The 23,483-nt window shown below is 40.6% G+C and overlaps 1 protein-coding gene across 3 annotated transcripts in view; it reads right to left on the reverse strand.

Moving 5' to 3' along the window:
• The window catches only part of LOC124718945 (coronin-2B-like), a 126,443-nt gene that overhangs the window by 45,812 nt on the left and 57,148 nt on the right, over positions 1 to 23,483 (reverse strand). For all 3 annotated transcript variants that reach the window (XM_047244612.1, XM_047244611.1, XM_047244613.1), the window contains exons 6-9: positions 21,892 to 22,056; positions 16,436 to 16,660; positions 10,423 to 10,509; positions 8,770 to 8,892 (exon numbers count right to left, since the gene is read on the reverse strand). In XM_047244612.1, the coding sequence (XP_047100568.1) occupies positions 8,770 to 8,892; positions 10,423 to 10,509; positions 16,436 to 16,660; positions 21,892 to 22,056 (600 nt within the window). The remainder of the gene's footprint in view (positions 1 to 8,769; positions 8,893 to 10,422; positions 10,510 to 16,435; positions 16,661 to 21,891; positions 22,057 to 23,483) is intronic.

Consider the following 23,483-nt stretch of genomic DNA (forward strand, 5'->3'; position numbering starts at 1 on the left):
CTCCAATCAAACAGAGTTGTTTGATATATATAAGAGGCATTCAAATGAAAACTGAACACCTGCCACAATGGGACCATGGAATGGTTCAATTCAAAAGTAATCACCACACACACGTTAAGATCTTTATCCCACTGTGAGCCAAGACAATCAATTCCTGAAACTTCCTGGCCAGACTCGAGCTTAGGACCTTTGCCTTTCATGGGCAAGTGCTCTACCAATTTAGCTACCCAAGCATGACTCATGACCCATCCTTACGGCTTTACTTGTACCACTACCGTATCTCCTACCTTCCAAACGTCACAGAAGCCCTCCGGCAAAACATGCAAGATTAGGACTCCTGGAAGAAAGAATGCTGTGGATACACAGCTTAGCCACAGCCTCATTCTCAATCGATTCCGAATCCACAACTGCACCCACTTTTGAAATTCCATGTCCAACTGAAACTGGCATCCACACACATCTTTCTTCAGGTTGCCAAAGATGCCAAAATGAAGATCCAGGCTATATGGATGACGTTTCCCAGTCAAAACGTTGCACTGTAGCCTTTGTCCAATTGGCAGTGTGGGGGCAGGTGTTATCATGCCAAAGGATGATTGTGTCCCAAAGTATTCCTCGGCATTTTGACTTTATGGCATCCTGCAGTTTCTGCAAAGTGTCTTCCCAGTGCTGCGCATTGACTGTGATTCCATGCACGAGGAGCTCAACAAGAAGAGGATCCCTGCAGTCAAAGGAGGTCACCTTGATCTTATTTGGTGTCATCATTTCAAGCCCGAGGAAATGTCCCACATCTCCCCCATCAAAGAAACCTGAAGTTCTTCACATTAGTTCTGGTAAGGTCACAATGACCGCCTTCGATTGCAGGCACACTGCGGGTAAGAACATAGATCTAAGCTCCCAGCAGCCATAAAGTCAGCTGAATCCAAAGTGAAATTATAACCAAATTTAACCAATGTATTACAACCACTGTTGTTATTCAGTTGCCAATTTCAAATGTTAGTAAAAAACTCTTATCTCTCATCTGTGGGATACATTCTCTTCTCAATCAAAATTGTAATTTTTAAAACTCAATATGCTTGTTGTGAACAGCACACAGTTTAACTTGGGTATCTGTAGTTATTCATAAAACCAAAAAGACATACAGTTTGAAATTTAGCAATGTCCATTATCTTTGAGAACAACAATGTCACTCTGCGACTAATATTAAGCTCTTGTTTACTGAAATACTTATTTTATTTTACTGATGGATACGTAGTACAGCCTTCCCACACACCAATGCTATGAAATACTGAACCCATTTGATCCACGAAAGAAATAAAAATGAAATGAAACAGAAGAAACTTAATGTACTTATCCTTAATTACCATATATAGAATACTGCTTTAAGTATTGAGTATGGATATTATATTGGAAGTTTCAAGTTCGCTTTTTCGCTCACTTCATAACTACTACTCTCCTTGCGATTGTGGATTTTATCACAATATTATTTGATGACTGGACAGGTGGACTTCACTAAGCACAATAGATTGAGATGGCTCTAATAGTTTACTATACCTTTTGTAGAAAGCTGCTACTGAATTGCAATAACAAAACAGTGCCAAGAAATTCATATAAAAATTATACTTTCACAGCTTGGCTTGTGTGCTCTCAAACAAGAAGCCTTATAACTCATTGTTGAGCCCAGAGATGATCAACTGTGAATTGTCTCACCTTACAGAGCTTGGATTGTGTGCTCTCAAACAAGAAGCCTTATAACTCATTGTTGAGCCCAGAGATGATCAACTGTGAATTGTCTCACCTTACACAGCTTAAACCCTAGTGTGACAAATGTCATACGATAACGTTATGCACATATACAAATGGAGGTAGTGTCACGTACACAAGGTACTTAAGGGCAGCACATTGGCAGAGCTGTCATTTGTACTTAGGTTATTCATATGAAAAGATTTCTGATGATATTATGTCCACATGATGGGTATTAATAGACTTTGAACACGGAACAGCAGTTGGAGCTAGATGATTGGGAGCTCCATTTCGGAAAATGTCAGGAATTCAAAATTCGAAGCTCCTCAGTGTCAAGAGTATAAGAATGCAAAATTTCAGGCACTACCTCTCACCACAGATAATGCAGTGGAAGACGGCCTTCACTTAACAACTTCGAACAGCAGCATTTGCGTAGAGTTGTCATTGCTAACAGACAAGCAACATTGTGTGAAATAATACGGAAATCAACGTGGAACTTACGTCAAATGTATCCATTAGGACAGTGTGGCAAAATTTGGCATTAATGGGCTATGGCAGCTACTGCATTTGCTAACACACAATATCACCTGCTGTGCCTCTCCTGGGCGCCTGGCCATATTGGTGGGATCCCAGATGACTGGAAAACAGTGTCCTTGTCACACGAGTCCCAATTTCAGTTGGTAAGATGTAATGGCAGGGTTTGAGTGTGGTGCAGATCCCACAAAGCCATGAACCCAAGTTGTCAAAATGGTGTGGGCTGTGTTTACATGGAACAGACTTGATCCTCTGGTTCAACCAAACCGATCATCGACTGAAAATGGTTATGTTTGGCTACCTGAAGACCATTTGTAGCCACGTTCATGGACTTCAACAATGTTCCTAATCAACTATGGCATTTTTATGGATAACAATGCGCAATGTAACCGAGCCAACATTGTTCGTGATTGATTTGAAGAACATTCCAGACAATTCTCATGAATGATTTGGCCTCCCAGGTCGCGTGACATGAATCCCACCGAACATTCATGCAACGTAACTGAGAGGTCAGTTGGTGAACAAAATTCTGCATCAGCAACACTTTTGCAGTTATGGAGGCATCACAGCTTAACATTTCTGCAAGGGATTTTTAATGCCTTGTCGAGTCCATGCTATGTCGAGATGCTGCACTATGGCAAGTAAAACTAGGTCAGACACAGTATTAGGATGTACCCGAGAACTTCTGTCACCTATGTGTATTTGTTCTCATATTAATTTAGATGCAGCAATGCTGACACAACAAGCACAAATTTCCAAAACTGTGGGCACAGTTTGGAGTAGATCTGGGGCCTGTTGATTAATATTCTAGTATTTTATAATGCATATATGTTTTGCTAATATTAATATTCTTGGTTTTGAGTCGGCTCAAAATCTTAGAAACAATCAAATTTAAAGGCAAAACTGTAGGCATATTGCAGTAGTTGCTTTGTGAAACTAGGACAGTTTCTAAGCAAATTTGTCTATCTCCACAACAGCTCCATTGCTCAACATAAAAATAACTCTGGTCCAATAGTTACCAATAACGAGGAAAATATATATATATATATAATAGAGGGAAACATTCCACGTGGGAAAAATATATCTAAAAAGAAAGATGATGAAACTTACCAAACAAAAGCGCTGGCAGGTCGATAGACACACAAACAAACACAAACATACACACAAAATTCTAGCTTTCGCAACCAATGGTTGCCTCGTCAGGAAAGAGGGAAGGAGAAGGAAAGACAAAAGGATATGGGTTTTAAGGGAGAGGGTAAGGAGTCATTCCAATCCCGGGAGCGGAAAGACTTACCTTAGGGGGAAAAAAGGACAGGTATACACTCGCACACACACACATATCCATCCACACATACACAGACACAAGCAGACATGCTATATATATATATATATATATATATCTAAAAAGAAAGATGATGAAACTTACCAAACAAAAGCGCTGGCAGGTCGATAGACACACAAACAAACACAAACATACACACAAAATTCTAGCTTTCGCAACCTATGGTTGCCTCGTCAGGAAAGAGGGAATGTTTCCCTCTATTTTTTTTATATATATATATATATATATATATATATATATATATATATAAAAAAAGAAAGATGATGAAACTTACCAAACAAAAGCGCTGGCAGGTCGATAGACACACAAACTAACACAAACATACACACAAAATTCTAGCTTTCGCAACCTATGGTTGCCTATATATATACGAGGGTTATTCCAAAAGTAAGGTCCGATTGATTGCCAAATTGAAACCACGGTGAACATCAGAAATGTTTTACTTGTAACAATTAGCTACACCTTTCAGCTACTTCTCTACGTAGTCGCCGTTCTGACTGAGACTTTTGTCATAGCGTTGTACCAACTTTTCAATAGCCTCATCATAGAAGGCAGCCGCCAGTGCTTTCCGCCAATTCTCCACGCTCGCCTACACCTCGTTGTCTGTGTCAAAATGTTGTCTTCAAAGACAGCGGTTCATGTGACCAGAGATGAAACTCAGGGGGAGACAATTGCGGACTGTATTGTGGGTAATCTAACATTTCCATTTGAAAACGATGCAGGAGCATCTTCATTGCCCCTGCAGAATGCGGCTGAGAATTGTCGTGAAGACGAAACAGCACGACAGTTATGTAATGTTGGCTGCATAGCTTCAGGCGAAATTTCTCACCAGGCCCTCGTACTTGGCGGCAGACACTATTTTCTAGACATCTTTACGCACTCACTGCGAGCTCAGAAATGAGAAGAGCGACGTGATGCTAACTGGGGTTATACTAGAGACACTACCCAACACATCTGTGCAAAGCTTTATCGGATTTTCATAGTCGTTTCCATTTCGCGACCGATCGGACCTTACTTTTGGAATAACCCTCGTATATATATATATATTATATAGAACAAAAGCGCTGGCAGGTCGATAGACACACAAACAAACACAAACATACACACACAATTCAAGCTTTCGCAACAAACTGTTGCCTCATCAGGAAAGAGGGAAGGAGAGGGGAAGACGAAAGGAAGTGGGTTTTAAGGGAGAGGGTAAGGAGTCATTCCAATCCCGGGAGCGGAAAGACTTACCTTAGGGGGACAGGTATACACTCGCACACACGCACATATCCATCCACACATACAGACACAAGCAGGTAAGTCTTTCCGCTCCCGGGATTGGAATGACTCCTTACCCTCTCCCTTAAAACCCACTTCCTTTCGTCTTCCCCTCTCCTTCCCTCTTTCCTGATGAGGCAACAGTTTGTTGCGAAAGCTTGAATTGTGTGTGTATGTTTGTGTTTCTATCGACCTGCCAGCGCTTTTGTTCGGTAAGTCACCTCATCTTTGTTTTTAATATAATTTTTCCCACGTGGAATGTTTCCTTCCATTTTATATATATATATATATATACAAAAACAAAGATGAGGTGACTTACCGAACAAAAACGCTGGCAGGTCGATAGACACACAAACAAACACAAACATACACACAAAATTCAAGCTTTCGCAACAAATTGTTGCCTCATCAGGAAAGAGGGATTGTTTTTATATATAATTTTTCCCACGTGGAATGTTTCCTTCCATTATATTGATATCATTAATTTGAATCCAACAATTACGTTTGTTATTGTCACTGTTGCATTTCGAAATCTTTTCTGTCGTCTTATTTTCCTCTTTCTGTTTCCCTCTTTCCTGGTGAGGCAACAATTTGTTGCGAAAGCTTGAATTTTGTGTGTATGTTTGTGTTTGTTTGTGTGTCTATCGACCTGCCAGCGTTTTTGTTCGGTAAGTCACCTCATCTTTGTTTTTATATATAATTTTTCCCACGTGGAATGTTTCCTTCCATTATATATGCGTGTAGTATATATATGCGTGTAGTATATATATATATATATATATATATATATATATATATATATATATATACTACACGCAGTTTTTTCGAAATTTTCCCGAATTTCTCCGTCCTTTAACGTGTTTTGGCGGCAACACAACCACCTAACCTTTATGCACATCGTTGTCTACCAACCCAAGTCCAACATAGCCCAGCTGTAACCAACACCTTTGCGCCTTTTTTCATTCCAGATCTCCAGTTTCTTTCCGGTTCACCTTTATCTCTCCCCATATATTTTTATTTTCATTTTCATTTCACCTCAGGTTACACTTTCCACCTTCTAACACCATGTCACCCTCACAACACCCCCACAATGACCCCATTAAGTTTTATTTACATTCCCTCCGCAAACATGCCTTGGCTTGTGTCTGTATGTGTGGATGGATATGTGCGTGTGTGCGAGTGTATACCTGTCCTTTTTTCCCCCTAAGGTAAGTCTTTCCGCTCCCGGGATTGGAATGACTCCTTACCCTCTCCTTTAAAACCCACTTCCTTTCGTCTTCCCCTCTCCTTACCTCTTTCCTGATGAGGCAACAGTTTGTTGCGAAAGCTTGAATTTTGTGTGTGTGTTTGTGTTTGTTTGTGTGTCTATCGACCTGCCAGCGCTTTTGTTCGGTAAGTCACCTCATCTTTGTTTTTATATATAATTTTTCCCACGTGGAATATATATATATATATAATGGAAGGAAACATTCCACGTGGGAAAAATTATATATAAATACAAAGATGAGGTGACTTACCGAACAAAAACGCTGGCAGGTCGATAGACACACAAACAAACACAAACATACACACAAAATTCAAGCTTTCGCAACAAATTGTTGCCTCATCAGGAAAGAGGGAAGGAGAGGGGAAGACGAAAGGAAGTGGGTTTTAAAGGAGTGGGTAAGGAGTCATTCCAATCCCGGGAGCGGAAAGACTTACCTTAGGGGGAAAAAAGGACAGGTATACACTCGCACACACGCACATATCCATCCACACATACAGACACAAGCAGACATATTTAAAGACCAATATGTCTGCTTGTGTCTGTATGTGTGGATGGATATGTGCGTGTGTGCGAGTGTATACCTGTCCTTTTTTCCCCCTAAGGTAAGTCTTTCCGCTCCCGGGATTGGAATGACTCCTTACCCTCTCCTTTAAAACCCACTTCCTTTCGTCTTCCCCTCTCCTTCCCTCTTTCCTGATGAGGCAACAATTTGTTGCGAAAGCTTGAATTTTGTGTGTATGTTTGTGTTTGTTTGTGTGTCTATCGACCTGCCAGCGTTTTTGTTCGGTAAGTCACCTCATCTTTGTATTTATATATATATATATAAATAAAACGAGGGATATTACAACAGAAACTACAAACAATAGGAACTCCACATTGGAATATCACCAATTTAAGGAAAATATAACATAACTGTATAGATAAAAAATCTAGTCACCAAGCGGTGGCAGGACACACACATTACAGAAGGTTATAACTAGGCAAGCTTTCAGTGTGAGTGACTTCTTCAGGCAGAAGCGTTGAAGGGGGAGGAATAGAGAAGAAGGAAAAGGACTGGAGAGGTCTAAAAAAAAAAAGTCAGACTTTAGAAAAGTTATCAGAACCGCAGGTCAAGTGAGACTAACCGGACGGGATTAGAATCCCGGTAAGTCTCCCCTGCTCCACATTACTGAATGCCTTTTCCAACATCTGCCCCCTTTCCTAGACTCTCCAGCCCTTTTCCTTCATCCCTCTTCCTTTCCCTTCAAACCTTCTGCCTGAAGGAGCCACTGACTCTGAAAGCTTGCCTAATTATAGCCTTCTGTAATGTAAGGTGACACTTTAACCTGCGGACAGGCACAATTATGACACTTACATGTAAGCTTTCAGCCACGGCCTTTGTCAGAAAAAGAAAGAGAAACACACATCATTCATTCACTCCAGCAAGCACAACTCACTCACACTCACACACACACACACACACACACACACACACACACACACACACACACACACACACAAAATCGCCAACTCTGGCAGCTCAAACCAGAATGCCACTGTCGCACAGAATGGAAGCAAAAGTCTGGATGGGGCAGAGAAGGGGAAGGGCAGTGTACATGTGGGCAGAGCGTGCATTTACTAGACTGCCAACAGGTGCAACATCAGGAGGTTGTGAGCCAGGGAGATGGGGAAAATGAAATGAAACAGGAGAGGAGCAGGGAAAGATTGGCAGATGCATTGGCAGAGGGTGGCACACAAAACGGTGGGAGATGAGAATGTGGAGGAGCTGATAGAAGAGAGTGGTGGAAACTGTTGGGTGGAGGGTGTGGGTACAGTATGTTACCGTAGGTTGGGGCTGGGTTAATTACAGAAGCAGAGAATGTGTCATAAGAATAACTCCCATCTGCGCATTTCAGAAAAGCTGGTGGAGGAGGGAAGGATCCGGGCAGCTCAGATAATGAAGCAGGCATGGAAATCAAGCCATCTGGATCCTCCCCTCCACAACCAGCTTTTCTGAACTGCACAGATGGGAGTAACTCTTACAATACATTCTCCGCTCGCATAATTATACCGGCCTCAACCTACGGTAACATACTGTCTCCACACCCTCCATCCAACAGTTTCCACTCCCTCTGTCCTTTCACTTCTTCCCAATTTTCATCTCCCACCCTCTTTGTGTGCTGCCTTCTACCAAAATATCTGCACTTTTTCCCTGCTACTCTCCTTTTCACTTCATTTTCCCGCTCTCCCTGTCTCTCAACCCCCCGACGCTGCACCTGTCAGCAGTAGAGTCACTGTACGCACTGCCAGACAACACTCCTCTCTCTCCACACCTGTTTTCTGCTATCTCTTCCTCTTCCCCACCACCTCCAGGTTCTGTTTCCATTCCACGCGACAGCTGCATTCTGGTATGAGGTTCTGAAGTTGGTGGTCGTGTGCATGAGCTGTGCTTGCTAGTGTGAATGAATGGTGTGTATTTTTCTTTTTCTGGTGAAGGTTTATGGGTAAGTGTCTTAATTGTGCCTATGTGCAACTTAATGTGTCATTGTTACAACAGAAAATACCAAATATATACATCAATAACACAATTAATTGACTAAGCACAGCAGAAATTTTTTGCTAGCAGCAATTTCTCATACCTTACCTTGCGAGGTACTATCATAGAAATTGGCTCGCACATCCCCTTTGTTGCATGAAGCTTGTAGAACCGGAAAATCTCACACTGGTGAACATCACAGCCTCTCTTTGGCATAAATCCCAAGCCACGCTGCAACAAATCGAAACAAAAACAATTCTTAGATACGTGTATGTGCCACTGTTCCTCATTATAATCTCAATCACCATCTTCAGTCTACGTTTACCTCCAGTGTACTAGTGCCATATTAAGACAGTGTTTCATAAGGCGTGAAATTAAAGGCCAGAAGTGTACATACATACTTCATGACTCCATGTCTATTTTAATGATAAACTTTTAAGTTCAGAGAGATCTGATATACTGAAGTGTAGTAATATTCAGTTTTTTTTTCCTTTACTCATCATGACATCATTACTGCTACATCATTCGTAAGGAAATAAGCTTCCATTCATTAGAAAAAATAAAGAATGTCTTGCATAACAGCAGGAAGAAGTGAAGCTTGTGTCGATTCATCCTGTGAACATTCCACATCAGAGCTGATGAACAAAACTAGAAAGAGCAGAAATCAGTTCTACACTAATTTTCCTTGTGTTGTTTAATTTTTTGCCTATAAGCTCCTTACCTAGTGGGGTCATAACATTGGAGAGTGTTATACAATAACTGGTCAACACTTCATAACACTGGTTGGTGGAATACAGTCTGGCACACTGTTAAGGACTAGAGGAAAGGATGAAAGTTGTTTAGTAGTGTCAGGTCAGTTCATTTATATGTAATATTCATACTTTGTTTCGATCAGGATGAGAATGGTAATTTGATGTACAGGGTCCAATCACATTCGTGAGACCACCACCTACATTTGACACCAACATACAATAACCACTCACAGATGGCATGTGGCAGCACTAGCAATGGAGGGTATATAAAGCGTGTCATGGGTGATATGGAAAACGGTGCAGTCATTGCCATAATGCGGAAATGGAGCAGTTTATCTGACATCCAAAAGGGCACGATCATTGGCTTTCTGGGCAAGGATGCAAGCATTTTCAAAAATGGCCAAGTTTGTAAACTGTTTGCATGTAGCTGCGATTGAAGTATGCTGTGCAAAAAAGCGCTACGAAAAACTGGCGCCGAGGCAACTACAGTGAAGCACAGGCCATAAGAGGCAGAGGTGAATGATGAGTGCAAAGATACTTATGGTCAAACAGTGGTGCAACTGTTGATCAACTGACCGTCCAGATGAACTAGGTGGGCCCCCAATACTGTTTCCTCAATGACTGTTCAGTGAATGTTGCTGCATATGGACCTCCACAGCAGGCACCTGGTTTATGCACCCAAGGCCACTGCTGTTCACTGGACAAAAGGTGGCTATTTAGACTTTTGCCAGGTGGTCACAGTAATGAGACTGGACCGTGTATTGTGTGTTGAGTGTTATAATAAGAACATAAAGTAGTCTAAAATTTTCTAGTACACAGAGTTATCAAAATAAACTATTCCGTAAAAGAATGCCTCTCACGCAAATGAGGTCGAATTAGATTTTTTAAAAAAATGGCCAGTGAACTTTTAAACCAGTTATTACACAAGAAACTGTTCACTGTGCAAAATTAATCTACAAGTTTTGGCCAAAGCAGGATTTGTAAAGTCAATTTTTTTCCAGTTCTTCACCTGGGGAGATCCAGACAGGAACTGGTTCAAATAATGCAGCCATGGGGCCTGGTCAACGACCTCGTAGTACCTGATGTTGCCATCTCCCTGTAAATAAAGCCAAAATTAGATTAATTTCTGAGTGACGGTCTCCATGGCTACAGATTAAGTAGCTTTAAGAAATACAGCCAGCTACTATTTTATATAATTTTATTTATGCCACAACACATTTTGGGTTTTCACCCATATTCAACTGGCTTAATACATTTATATCTTCATTACTACTACATTCTTGTTGACAGCATTGGCAACTTGCTGCTGAAACACATCATGTTAATAAATACCAATAAAAAGTAACTGAAGCAGTTTACATTATTTCACACATTTAAAAAAAAAATACAGCCAGAGTTCACACATTTCCATAACCATAGATAACATGAAGTCAAATTATAGATTATCAAAAGAAAAACATTACTATTTTATAATAGTGATAAATTCCGTAGAAATACTGGAACACGTGAGGCAATACTGACCTTACGACTTATCTTAGAAGAAAGATTAAGGAAAGGCAAACCTACGTTTCTAGCATTTGTAGACTTAGAGAAAGCTTTTGACAATGTTGACTGGAATACTCTCTTTCAAATTCTAAAGGTGGCAGGGGTAAAATACAGGGAGCGAAAGGCTATTTACAATTTGTACAGAAACCAGATGGCAGTTATAAGAGTCGAGGGACATGAAAGGGAAGCAGTGGTTGGGAAGGGAGTAAGACAGGGTTGTAGCCTCTCCCCGATGTTATTCAATCTGTATATTGAGCAAGCAGTAAAGGAAACAAAAGAAAAATTCGGAGTAGGTATTAAAATCCATGGAGAAGAAATAAAAACTTTGAGGTTCGCCGATGACATTGTAATCCTGTCAGAGACAGTAAAGGACTTGGAAGAGCAGTTGAATGGAATGGATAGTGTCTTGAAAGGAGGATATAAGATGAACATCAACAAAAGCAAAACGAAGATAATGGAATGTAGTCGAATTAAGTCGAGTGATGCTGAAGGAATTAGATTAGGAAATGAGACACTTAAAATAGTAAAGGAGTTTTGCTATTTGGGGAGCAAAATAACTGATGATGGTCGAAGTAGAGAGGATATAAAATGTAGACTGGCAATGGCAAAGAAAGTGTTTCTGAAGAAGAGAAATTTGTTTACATCGAGTATAGATTTAAATGTCAGGAACTCATTTCTGAAAGTACACTCCTGGAAATGGAAAAAAGAACACATTGACACCGGTGTGTCAGACCCACCATACTTGCTCCGGACACTGCGAGAGGGCTGTACAAGCAATGATCACACGCACGGCACAGCGGACACACCAGGAACCGCGGTGTTGGCCGTCGAATGGCGCTAGCTGCGCAGCATTTGTGCACCGCCGCCGTCAGTGTCAGCCAGTTTGCCGTGGCATACGGAGCTCCATCGCAGTCTTTAACACTGGTAGCATGCCGCGACAGCGTGGACGTGAACCGTATGTGCAGTTGACGGACTTTGGGCGAGGGCGTATAGTGGGCATGCGGGAGGCCGGGTGGACGTACCGCCGAATTGCTCAACACGTGGGGCGTGAGGTCTCCACAGTACATCGATGTTGTCGCCAGTGGTCGGCGGAAGGTGCACGTGCCCGTCGACCTGGGACCGGACCGCAGCGACGCACGGATGCACGCCAAGACCGTAGGATCCTACGCAGTGCCGTAGGGGACCGCACCGCCACTTCCCAGCAAATTAGGGACACTGTTGCTCCTGGGGTATCGGCGAGGACCATTCGTAACCGTCTCCATGAAGCTGGGCTACGGTCCCGCACGCCGTTAGGCTGTCTTCCGCTCACGCCCCAGCATCGTGCAGCCCGCCTCCAGTGGTGTCGTGACAGGCGTGAATGGAGGGACGAATGGAGACGTGTCGTCTTCAGCGATGAGAGTCGCTTCTGCCTTGGTGCCAATGATGGTCGTATGCGTGTTTGGCGCCGTGCAGGTGAGCGCCACAATCAGGACTGCATACGACTGAGGCACACAGGGCCAACACCCGGCATCATGGTGTGGGGAGCGATCTCCTACACTGGCCGTACACCACTGGTGATCGTCGAGGGGACACTGAATAGTGCACGGTACATCCAAACCGTCATCGAACCCATCGTTCTACCATTCCTAGACCGGCAAGGGAACTTGCTGTTCCAACAGGACAATGCAAGTCCGCATGTATCCCTTGCCACCCAACGTGCTCTAGAAGGTGTAAGTCAACTACCCTGGCCAGCAAGATCTCCGGATCTGTCCCCCATTGAGCATGTTTGGGACTGGATGAAGCGTCGTCTCACGCGGTCTGCACGAACGCTGGTCCAACTGAGGCGCCAGGTGGAAATGGCATGGCAAGCCGTTCCACAGGACTACATCCAGCATCTCTACGATCGTCTCCATGGGAGAATAGCAGCCTGCATTGCTGCGAAAGGTGGATATACACTGTACTAGTGCCGACATTATGCATGCTCTGTTGCCTGTGTCTATGTGCCTGTGGTGCTGTCAGTGTGATCATGTGATGTACCTGACCCCAGGAATGTGTCAATTAAGTTTCCCCTTCCTGGGACAATGAATTCACGGTGTTCTTATTTCAATTTCCAGGAGTGTATTTGTATGGAGTGTAGCGATGTATGGAAGTGAAACATGGACGATAAATAGTTTGGACAAGAAGAGAATAGAAGCTTTCGAAATGTGGTGCTACAGAAGAATGCTGACGATAGATGGGTAGATCACATAACTAATCAGGAAGTATTGAATTGGATTGGGGAGAAGAGAAGTTTGTGGCACAACTTGACCAGAAGAAGGGATCGGTTGGTAGAACATGTCCTGAGGCATCAAGGGATCACAAATTTAGCATTGGAGGGCAGCGTAGAGGGTAAAAATCGTAGAGGGAGGCCAAGAGATGAATACAGTAAGCAGATTCAGAAGGATGTAGGTTGCAGTAGGTACTGGGAGATGAAGAAGCTTGCAGAGGATAGAGTAGCATGGAGAGCTGCATCAAACCAGTCTCAGGACTGAAGACCACAACAACAACAACAACAACAACAATAGTGCAGAGAGAGATCACATCTATATTTTTTCTGATTTTGCTTCTGTTCTCAGACTGGACTGAACATGCTACTGAAAAAAAAATCTTAAGAAAGAACTATGGGATCATCTGAAGAACAAGTCCCCATGTCCAAGTTGGTACCTCACAACAGAATCGCAAGTGAGAACTGTTGCTGCCCGACACAGCAATGAACGAGAGGCGTCAGCATAGGCACGCAACAACTGGAAGATTACTTACGTCACAGTGCAGCGCCACTCTGCCCCCCTCTGTAATTGCCACCTACTACAAGAACAGCATCATCTTACTTCAGATCGAGAAGCAAGAGTTGGTTTAGAAGCCAGTAACATATATCAAAATTTACAGTCAACTGTACACTGATATGAGACTATCATTCTGTATTGTATCAAGTGATACAAGTACTAGTGTTCAGTGACAGTAACCAATACATTTAGTTGTTCCTGTGGACCTGGCTTGTCCAGATCTAGAGTAGCCTGGCAGACCTAATATATTCCCTGCCAGCTGAATTCTAAACTGATTGAAACAAGGTTTTTTTTCCCTGTCGCTTTGTTTAGTAGAACATATGAACTGAAAAACCAAATGTCCATCAAGTAAGAGAAAATTTTCTTCCTTTGTCACATCACTGTCACTTTTATTCAACAGAGTTTTGATTTCCTTGTCTGAGAATTTTTTTTTTATAGTATGGCATTGCTTGCTACTACACAGCTGCCGAAAAACCCTCAAAACAGATTGCTTGTAACTCACAAAATTTCGAGACAAATTGAGTACGTTATGCATCGCTAAATAGATTTCTCAGCCTTCCAATGTTATATAACATGTTGTGCCATCTATTGACAGAAAAGAAGAAACACTAAGAAGAAGGCATAGCTGCACGGCCCATCTTACAGCCGGCACTGTAATAACAGACTTGAAACCTGCAGCAGGCTGTGAGCCAGCTGTATAAACCAATGGGTTAATTGATTGAAAAGTTGGTATTATGCAGGTACTTAACAGGGTCGAAACTAGATCTTTTTAATGGCTATTTGAAAGATGCCATTTATCCTGCAAAATGTTAAAAATACTCCGTGCCCCAAGTCTTGTCGTCCCCATCCAAAACTACTGTATGGGTGCCCTTTAGAGGTAGTACTTAATAATGGAATGGGACAGTGTTTTAGTCCATGTCTCATAGTATTCAGCATGTATGTTAAAGAAGCAGTGAACAGACACAAGGAAAAATTTGTAAAGGAAATTAAAGTTCAGTGAGAAGAAATAAAAACTGTAATGTTTGCTGATAACATTGTAATATTGTCAGAGAGAAAATACCTTGGAAGAGCTGTTGACAGAATGGATAGTTTTTTGAAAAGAGTATGAGGAGGACATCAAAAAATACAAAACAAAGTTAATGCAAAGTAGTTGAATTTCATCAGGTAATGCTGAGGGGAATCAGATTAGGAAATAAAACATTAAAAGTAGTTGACGACGTTCACTATCAGAGTAGAAAACTGATTGACTATGGTTGAAGTATAGGGCATAAGATATGCAGACTGACTGTAGCAAGAAAAGCATTCCTGGGGAAAAAAAATTATAAAAATAAAATAAAAAAGAGGTCCATTTGTCAACACTGAACACAAATTCAAGTATCAGGAAATATTTCCTGAATGTATTTGTCTGGAATGTAGTCTTCTATGGAAGTCAAATATGGATTATAAGCAGTTCAGGCTGGAATGCAATAGGTGCTACAGAGTAACAATGAGAATTAGGTGGGTAGATTACATAGATAATGAGGAGTTAATGAATCTCATTGGGTAAAAAAAGAAAATTTATGGCACATCCAGCATAAAAGAAGGGTTAGAAGTGGAAGTCACTTTGGGTGTGTCCCAGGGAAGTGTGTTGGGACCATTGCTGTTCATGTTTTATATTAATGATCTTGTAGACAATATTAACAGTAATCTCAGACTTTTTGCATGTGATGCAGTTATCCATAATGAAGTACTGTCTGAAAGAAGCTGTACAAATATTCAGTCAGATGTTGATGAGCTGTCAAAGTGGTGTAAAGATTGGCAACTGGTTTTAAATGTTCAGTAATGTAAAATTGTGCACTTCACTTCCTATGACTACAATATCAATAAAGCACAAATGGAATGGGTGAACACATGCAAATACCTAGGGTAACACTTTGTGGGGATGTGAAATGGAATAATCACATAGGCTCAGTCATGTGTAAAGCAGGCGGTAGACTTCGGTTTATTGATAGAATACTGGGTAAATGCAATCAGTCTAAAAAGGAGACTGCTTACACATCACACATGCAACCCATTCTGGAAAATTGGCTGAAGTATATGGGACTCGTATCAAAGAGGACTAACAGTGATATTTAATGTATACAGCGGGAGCAGCACCAATGGTCACAGATTTGTTTGACTTGTGTGAGAGTGTCGCGGAGATGTTATAGGAATTGAAGTGGCAGGAACTTTGAGACAGACACAAACTATCCTTAGAAAGCCTACTTATAAAGTTTCATGAACCGGTTTTAAATGATGAGTCTGGGAATATACTAAAACCCTCTATGCATTGCTCACATAGGGATTGTGAGGAGAAAATTATTAATTACAGCATGCAAAGATGCATTTAAACCACCATTCTTCTCATGTTCCATTTGTGAATGGAACGGGAAGAAACATTAATAACTGGTATAATAGAATGTACCCTTTGCCCTGCACTTCACAGTGATTCACAGAGTACAGATGTAGATGTAGACTGGTTGACATGACACATTCTGAGACATCAAGGAATTGTCAATTTGTTAGTGGAAGGAAGTCTGGGGAGTAAAAATTGCAGAGGGGAACCAAGGGATGAATATGTAAGCAGGTTCAAATGGATGTACGCTGCAGTAGTTATACAGAGGTGGCGGTCAAAATAAAATTCGTTTTGCAACACACCTTGCCTGCGAGGAACAGCACACGGGTGTCGTGGTCGTAGTAGGGGAACAGCACCCCCGAGGAGCTGTCGATGGTCTCTATGCAGAGCGGCTGGGACAGGTCACTCTGGCTCCACACGGCATACTGCCGGTCCGAGTGGCGGGAGAAGCCCGTAGTCAGGATGCGGCCCGTGTTGCCCAGGAACACCGCCTTGCACGCCTTGGTACCTGCGTGGCATACCCCTTCCTGCACGCAGAGATGAATAACAAGTCATGATTTTGTCCAGTGTGCTGCTCATCTTGACATACGGCATATGCAACTGCTGTTTCCAGTTTGATTAAATAGCTATTCCAGTTACGTAATAATGTCTTTGTTGGAAATAAGTCATTTTGCCAAAGCTTTTGGTCAGTACAACACAGGCTGCTAAAGACAAACTCTGCATTCCGTACTGAGGCTACTACACTAAGGCTGCAATGGCCATCAAATGCTGATGGCATTCTGGCCAACATGAAATACTTATCATCTAATTTTTTGAAAACTATTAGGTGAAAAGGGTTGATTTTTGCATTTCTTACAGTCCTATACCTTCACTCACTAAAAAACTGAATTTCAGCATCAAATTAAGTAAAACATTGCACAAAATTGTAAAGATTTTGCAGAGGTAAAAAAGCATCACATAAATTTTGCATGTGGTTGATTTTAGCTCATACATTGCAGTGAATGAAATATAGATAAGATACCAAAATTTTATTTAAAATGGAGAGCAGAAGGATGTCTCATTTCGTTATTAGGTTATATATATCCAGCTCGGAGAAATGCATAACAACACAGTCTTACAATGTATTTATTCAGTACTGGTTTCGATCATGGACCACCTTCATAGTGGAAAAATATCGATTGTAACAACTTCACATGCCTTAAGTGTTATTTAACAAGAACTGTGTACACCACTGTTAACTTGAAAACATTAAAATGATACTTAACACCATTATACCAGCTTAAGCAAGCAGGAAACAGTGAAAACAAGAAAAAATCTAACAGAAGTAAGTGCACAGCAACATTGCCTGAGCAATTAAGTATTATTTTAAAATTTTCAGGTCAAGAACAGTGTATACTTTTCTGGTTAAATAGCACGTATGACATACGAAGGTGTCACAATAGAAATTTTTACACCATGAAAATGGTCCATAATTGAAACCAGTTGTGGATAAATATATCATTAGACAGCACAGTGAGTTATCACGGATTTCTCCAAGTATATTCATGCTGTTAACAGTCACCTGAAAAAAATTTTTGTTTCATATATGAAGTACAGCTGCGCATGACATGCTCATTCACATCCCTGCGTATCATCACAAATCATACAGCCATAACAATAATCACCTCTCATGCAATTCAAGATACTGAAACATGGTTTTCTGCAAATGAGAGCATGTAATGAGGCACACATGTTGTATGATAAATACCCAAAAGTTTTTTATTTTCCGAGATATGGAAGTAACTCATCTGCAGCAGTAAGAGGTTGGCGACTCACAATTAATTCAGATGTCCATAGCACTGTAGAAAAATCCAAGCGGAGCGTGTATGCATATATACATGTCAACAATACCTTCAGAGCAGCGTAGCAGGATGTGTGTACACACCCACAGCAGCGAAGGGTTAACTGACTTTTGCATCGGTGCTTGGCAGAGCATGATAATAATATTAAAAAGAACAACGCTTCCTAATGTACACCAAAATTATATTTATTTTGTCACAAATCGGCTTTCGGCTTCTCAGGTCATCTTCAAGTAACAACTGAAGATCGCAAAAACAGATAAACATGAAGTGCAATGTACATATGTGTACAGAAGATACAGTGACACACACAAATAATTACATAAACTAAAAAAGGGTGAAAGGAAGTTCTTATGTGAAGATATATTAACTACTGATGAAAATAAGATGGATTTACACTCTATCTTAATTTAACAAAGGAGGAAAAGCAAACAGTCTGATTATATAATACTAACCTGACATTCTGTGTCATATGTTTGTTGACTTTCAATATTTTAAGCAGAAAGATGACCCTAATGGAAATCAACAAACACATGATACAGAATGCCAGCTTAGTATTAAAAGATCATGGTCAGTTTCCTTTTTCCCCTTCATTAAATTAAGTTTCTATTATAAATACCAGGCTCAGACTGTAAATTCACCTTATTTCTCATCAGTTGATAATGTATCTCAGCATAAAAACTCTCTTCCCCATTTTCAGGTTATGTAATTATATCTAGATGATAAAAAATATGATGTTTTCTACGCAAACACTCCATTTTCGTATATTCTGTACAAATAATATCGTATTTATCTGTGCTTGTGACAATCATTTCTCACCCAAAAGTGACCCGAGAATCCAAAAGATGGTTCGTGACCAAATAACTATAATTTTGCAGAACACTAGGTAGCGTTTTCCTTTCTAATACTTAATTTTTTTCTAGTTCAGTGAATAAACACATGTTCAAACATCTGCTTGAAGAAAGCTGTTAATCACAGTGTCAGCATGTCTTCAAGAAATGGATGTAATTTGTGCCTCTTTTTAGTAATTTTGGACTAAAATGTATTAAGAACATGCTGTGATACACTAATATACCCTGACCTACCAAAAAAGTAATAATATTTAAAGGCCGTCTCATGGTTTCACCTTAGCTATTGTTTACACGTGTTTACTCTATTTAGATTCACCTGACTGGCCAGTTTTGGCCTCACAGGCCATTCTCAAGCGCTGTAGGTGCCAACATCTCATAATGTATCTAATTATATGGCAATGGACATGCCAGTTCTGATAGCGTGCACACGTACGTGCAGACAGCAAATGTAAAACAGAATGCTTCCAGTAAAGAGTAACAGTCTCTGCTATCGTATATTTAGACACGGTATGTGCTCACTTTTGTACTTAACTGCTGCATCTACTTTATTATTATCTTCAGGTGTATGCACACCTTTTTAATATTATTTATTTTTTTAAGTTGTTTTTTAATTTTTGTGAAGTTTTTTAACTCTCATTATTTTCACTGTTGCTTAAGTTTTTACTATGTGATTTTGTGATGACATGACACACGATTCATTGACATATTTTATTTGTTGTTTGGAATTTTTGTATCTCATGAGCAAGATGTCAGTGGATCAATCATTTCTGAAGATGGCAACTGATTGCCAAAATGTTTAATTTTCATCATATGGTTATTAAGAGACCTTGATGTGATAATAAATTAATCAATTCAAGTATTGCAAATAGACACACATAGAAATAGACACAATTATACCTAGTTTTTGCAAATTATATGATTCTTCCTCAGGGAGTACAGAGGGATAAGTATGGGAAGGTTAGAAAGGAGGAACAGATAACAAAATAGGTGATCAAAAATAGGGCATTGGTGAGCAGTCATGCCAGCTTCAGTCCAGAGATAATGAAAAGTTAGACAGCAAAGTAAAGGCAAACTGAAAGACACAGAAATTAGTGGAAGCTCTATTACTAAAATGCTATCCTGGAACCCAGACCAGTTTCAGTATATGGACAAACAAATTTGGTTTTCAATATTTCGTGTGACTATTAATTGAATTTAAAAATTTAATGTGCTTTTATAATCTATTCATCAAGGGGTGTAATCTTATTTTAAAAGTTTAACACAATACGGCAGGTATTGCAGTTTGAAAGTGTGTGTTTTGAGGCAACATAGGTCAAGGCACATAAATACACTGACTTCAGGTCCACTATTTGAGAAAGAGAGCACTAAACAATTTCCAATAAACTTCACACTTAATTTCAAACCTCTACGAAATTTTTCTGCACTGACACCTCCCACAAAATGGAAGGAAAAATGTTTGTCACTTATTAAATTTTTGTTGTTCATGAAGTGAATCTAACATCAGGCATGACATTTTCATTTATCATTTCTTTACAACTAATTCCACTCATAACATAATTTGCAGACAGTATCCGCATAAACCACTGAATATACCTGCAAAATTATATTAGTGGACAAAGTATAGGTCAAGAGATATAACATCGAACACTGAGATGTGTGGAAAACTAGCTTTTGCTTAAAATAGAGTACAAATTACCCACTTATGTTCATCCAATAATGTCAAATCTTTAAAAAACTAATCTCGTCTCGAACAGGCCATGAACGCCCAAAGATACTGACCAGCCAGCGGCCCATAGGCATCATCAGATGCAGATGTGGAGGGGCATGTGGGGTCAGCACACTGCTCTGCCGGCCGCAGTCAGTTTCCGAGGTCGGGGCTGCTACTTCTCAATCAAGTAGCTCCTCAGTTTTCCTCACAAGGGCTGAGTGCACCCCGCTTGTCAACAACGCTCAGCAGACCGGATGTTCACCCATCCAAGTGCTAGCTCATCCCGACAGCGCTTAACTTCAGTGATCTGATGGGAACCGGTGATACCACTGCGGCAAGGCCGTTGGTTAACTTCAGATTTTTCCTGCACTTTTCTTTGCTTACATTCTTAAAATGAAATATGTAACACATTTGTAAAGTACTCAGACATCTGAAGCTGTTTTATGCATAGGAGTTTGATTCTTTAAAGAATTGAGGGTTTATTGGTTAAGGGCGATTGGGGGGGGGGGGGGGGGGGGGTTGAGGACGAAAGGACGCAGAAATTTCAAGACTTAAAAACCTAAAACGCATACTAACGTATAACTCTAAAATTTCTGCTCCCTTGATGACATATATGAATGAGTAAATGTGCAGAGTTGTACGTATTGATTTATATTACATGGTATTCTGCAAACTCATGTGACACTTATGTATAGTAGACATTTGTCTCTGTTTGTCTTGTGCAACTTCTGTTTGAGGTATTCACTGGGCTACGGGCAGCACTGGGGCATGGCAGCCAATGTGATGCAGAACAAGTGGAGACACGTTTCACTGCCAACTGCAACTCCCAAGAAATATGCGAGACAGAAAGCTTCTTTAACACTAACAAACAATGCTGGAGAAGAGAACATTGAGCTTGAGTGTGTATTTTAAGCAGGCTCTTGTTTGACATATCTGAACATAATTACCTAATTTGTCTACTGATCTGAGTAGAATGAGCAAATAACTGTTTTGTGTGATGTACTACAGTTCAAGAACTGTATGGGAACACTGCACGATCATCACTGTCAGAGTTTAACATATCATTGTTAACAAATTCATGCAGCAGCTGCAGAAGGATAAGGCATACTACGAAAAAAATTGTGTGTAATGGTATTACTTAGAATTCCACTTTCTGGATGTAAGTAAGTGGTGGTCAGAGATCCCATCCCCTTGCAATTTTACAGTTTTCTTGAGTGAATTGTTCTTTTGATACAAAGGCTACATTACAAGGGCATTAGAAATGTTATTCATTTATACAATATCAACATAGGGATCTTCAAGCAAAACATGCAATGCCATTCGAGACACCATCCAGATGATTCACAACAGCTTCTGCTCACCGAAAACACTATGCCTTTCCGTGGCTCGATGACCCTGAGCTTCTTGTCCTTGCACGTCGTTGCGATGAGCGAGCCGTCACGGTTGAACGACATGGAATAGATGACGTCGGGATGGCAGTCTATCACGTTTACCGCATCGCCGCTCCCCACGTCCCAGACAATCATCTGCAATGCGAACAGGGCAACCACACCCGGTTACATCACCATTCAGTGGACACACAATGCATTCCTCCAGAGGCCAGGTTACAGATGTCTTGTCTCTGAGACAGAAATAAGTTATGATTACTCTTTTCAGAAAACAAGATGCCCACGGCTTTGAAAGTGCACAGTACAATGATTTGTGTATTACAATAGCTTGCAATTTCCTGCAGAGTTTCTGAGCAGAAGATATGCCGTAAATATAGGCTATAAATACAAAATGTTATCTCTAGTATCACCAACACAGGGAAATCTAGCAAGACAATCACACTTTTATATTGATGTCGTTCTACACAAGAAAGAATCATTCAGAATGAAAGTACAACAAACCAAAGAAAAACATATTGCTTATTATAAGCAACTGACCAACTGATATGCTACACAACAACATAACTAGAGGATGCAATGCCACACACAAGGAATCTTTCAGTTCAAATGTGTGTTTTAGATCATTCTTTCCACCCATTTCTATACATCTGGACCACAAACCACCTAATGCTTTTCGGTTGTGGAACAAAGTTGTCAAGCCATTTGCAGAGATACCAACCTGTTTGGAATTTCAGCTAGTCTCCTGCAAGACACCGGTACAGTCTCTGAACTTCTTATATGTAGCTTTTGAGACATACAGAATGTGTGTCACTGCATGGCATCCTTTTTTTCAATAAGCACAGTGCAGTAACTTACTCACTTTGTCCTGGCAGTCTTGGAAAACATTTATCTTGCCTCTGATGTGTAGCATTTGTATCACAGATCATCCTCTGCAATTCTATGAGTTGATGGTTTACTTCAATTGCAAATTATTGACTTGGATTTTCTAATATCAGAGCTTGAACACTTTTGACATCAGGGGTCCTCACCATTCACTGTCTACAGAGTGACATTTCTTTATCTGCAACTGGAATATTCATTTGACAGTTATAAAGCCAAATATTTTGCAACAGCATGATAAATTCAGTATTTCAGGAATCAGTCTTTCCTTTTCATCCCATCTGGTAAGTCTCCTCTGACCTGGAGTTCAGGGTGACTTTCCCATAATGCTCTTCATTTCCTTAGCCTCACCAGTCCTTTCCCTTCATCCCTCTTCCTTCTCATTCAACCATTCTGCCATAAGAAGGAGCCATTGACTGAAAGTTTGCTCATTTCCTGAACTTATGTACATTTCCTCCTGCTGCCGCTTAGTGAGTAGATTTTTTTATCCATTCAACAGTATTCTGTTTTCAAAAATTGATTATTTTTGTTGATATATCAGTCTTTCTACCTACTACAAAAGAAGAATTAATTGTTTCTGTCAGCTTTATAAACATTGCTGAAACTGCATTATTGCCAATAAGGTTTCTTTCAAAGTGAAAAATTCCAGTGTATTTATATTTGTTTTATGACTCTGCCCATACCTT

The sequence above is a fragment of the Schistocerca piceifrons genome, chromosome 10 (assembly GCF_021461385.2).
Source record: "Schistocerca piceifrons isolate TAMUIC-IGC-003096 chromosome 10, iqSchPice1.1, whole genome shotgun sequence".
NCBI classification, from domain to species: Eukaryota; Metazoa; Arthropoda; class Insecta; order Orthoptera; family Acrididae; genus Schistocerca; species Schistocerca piceifrons.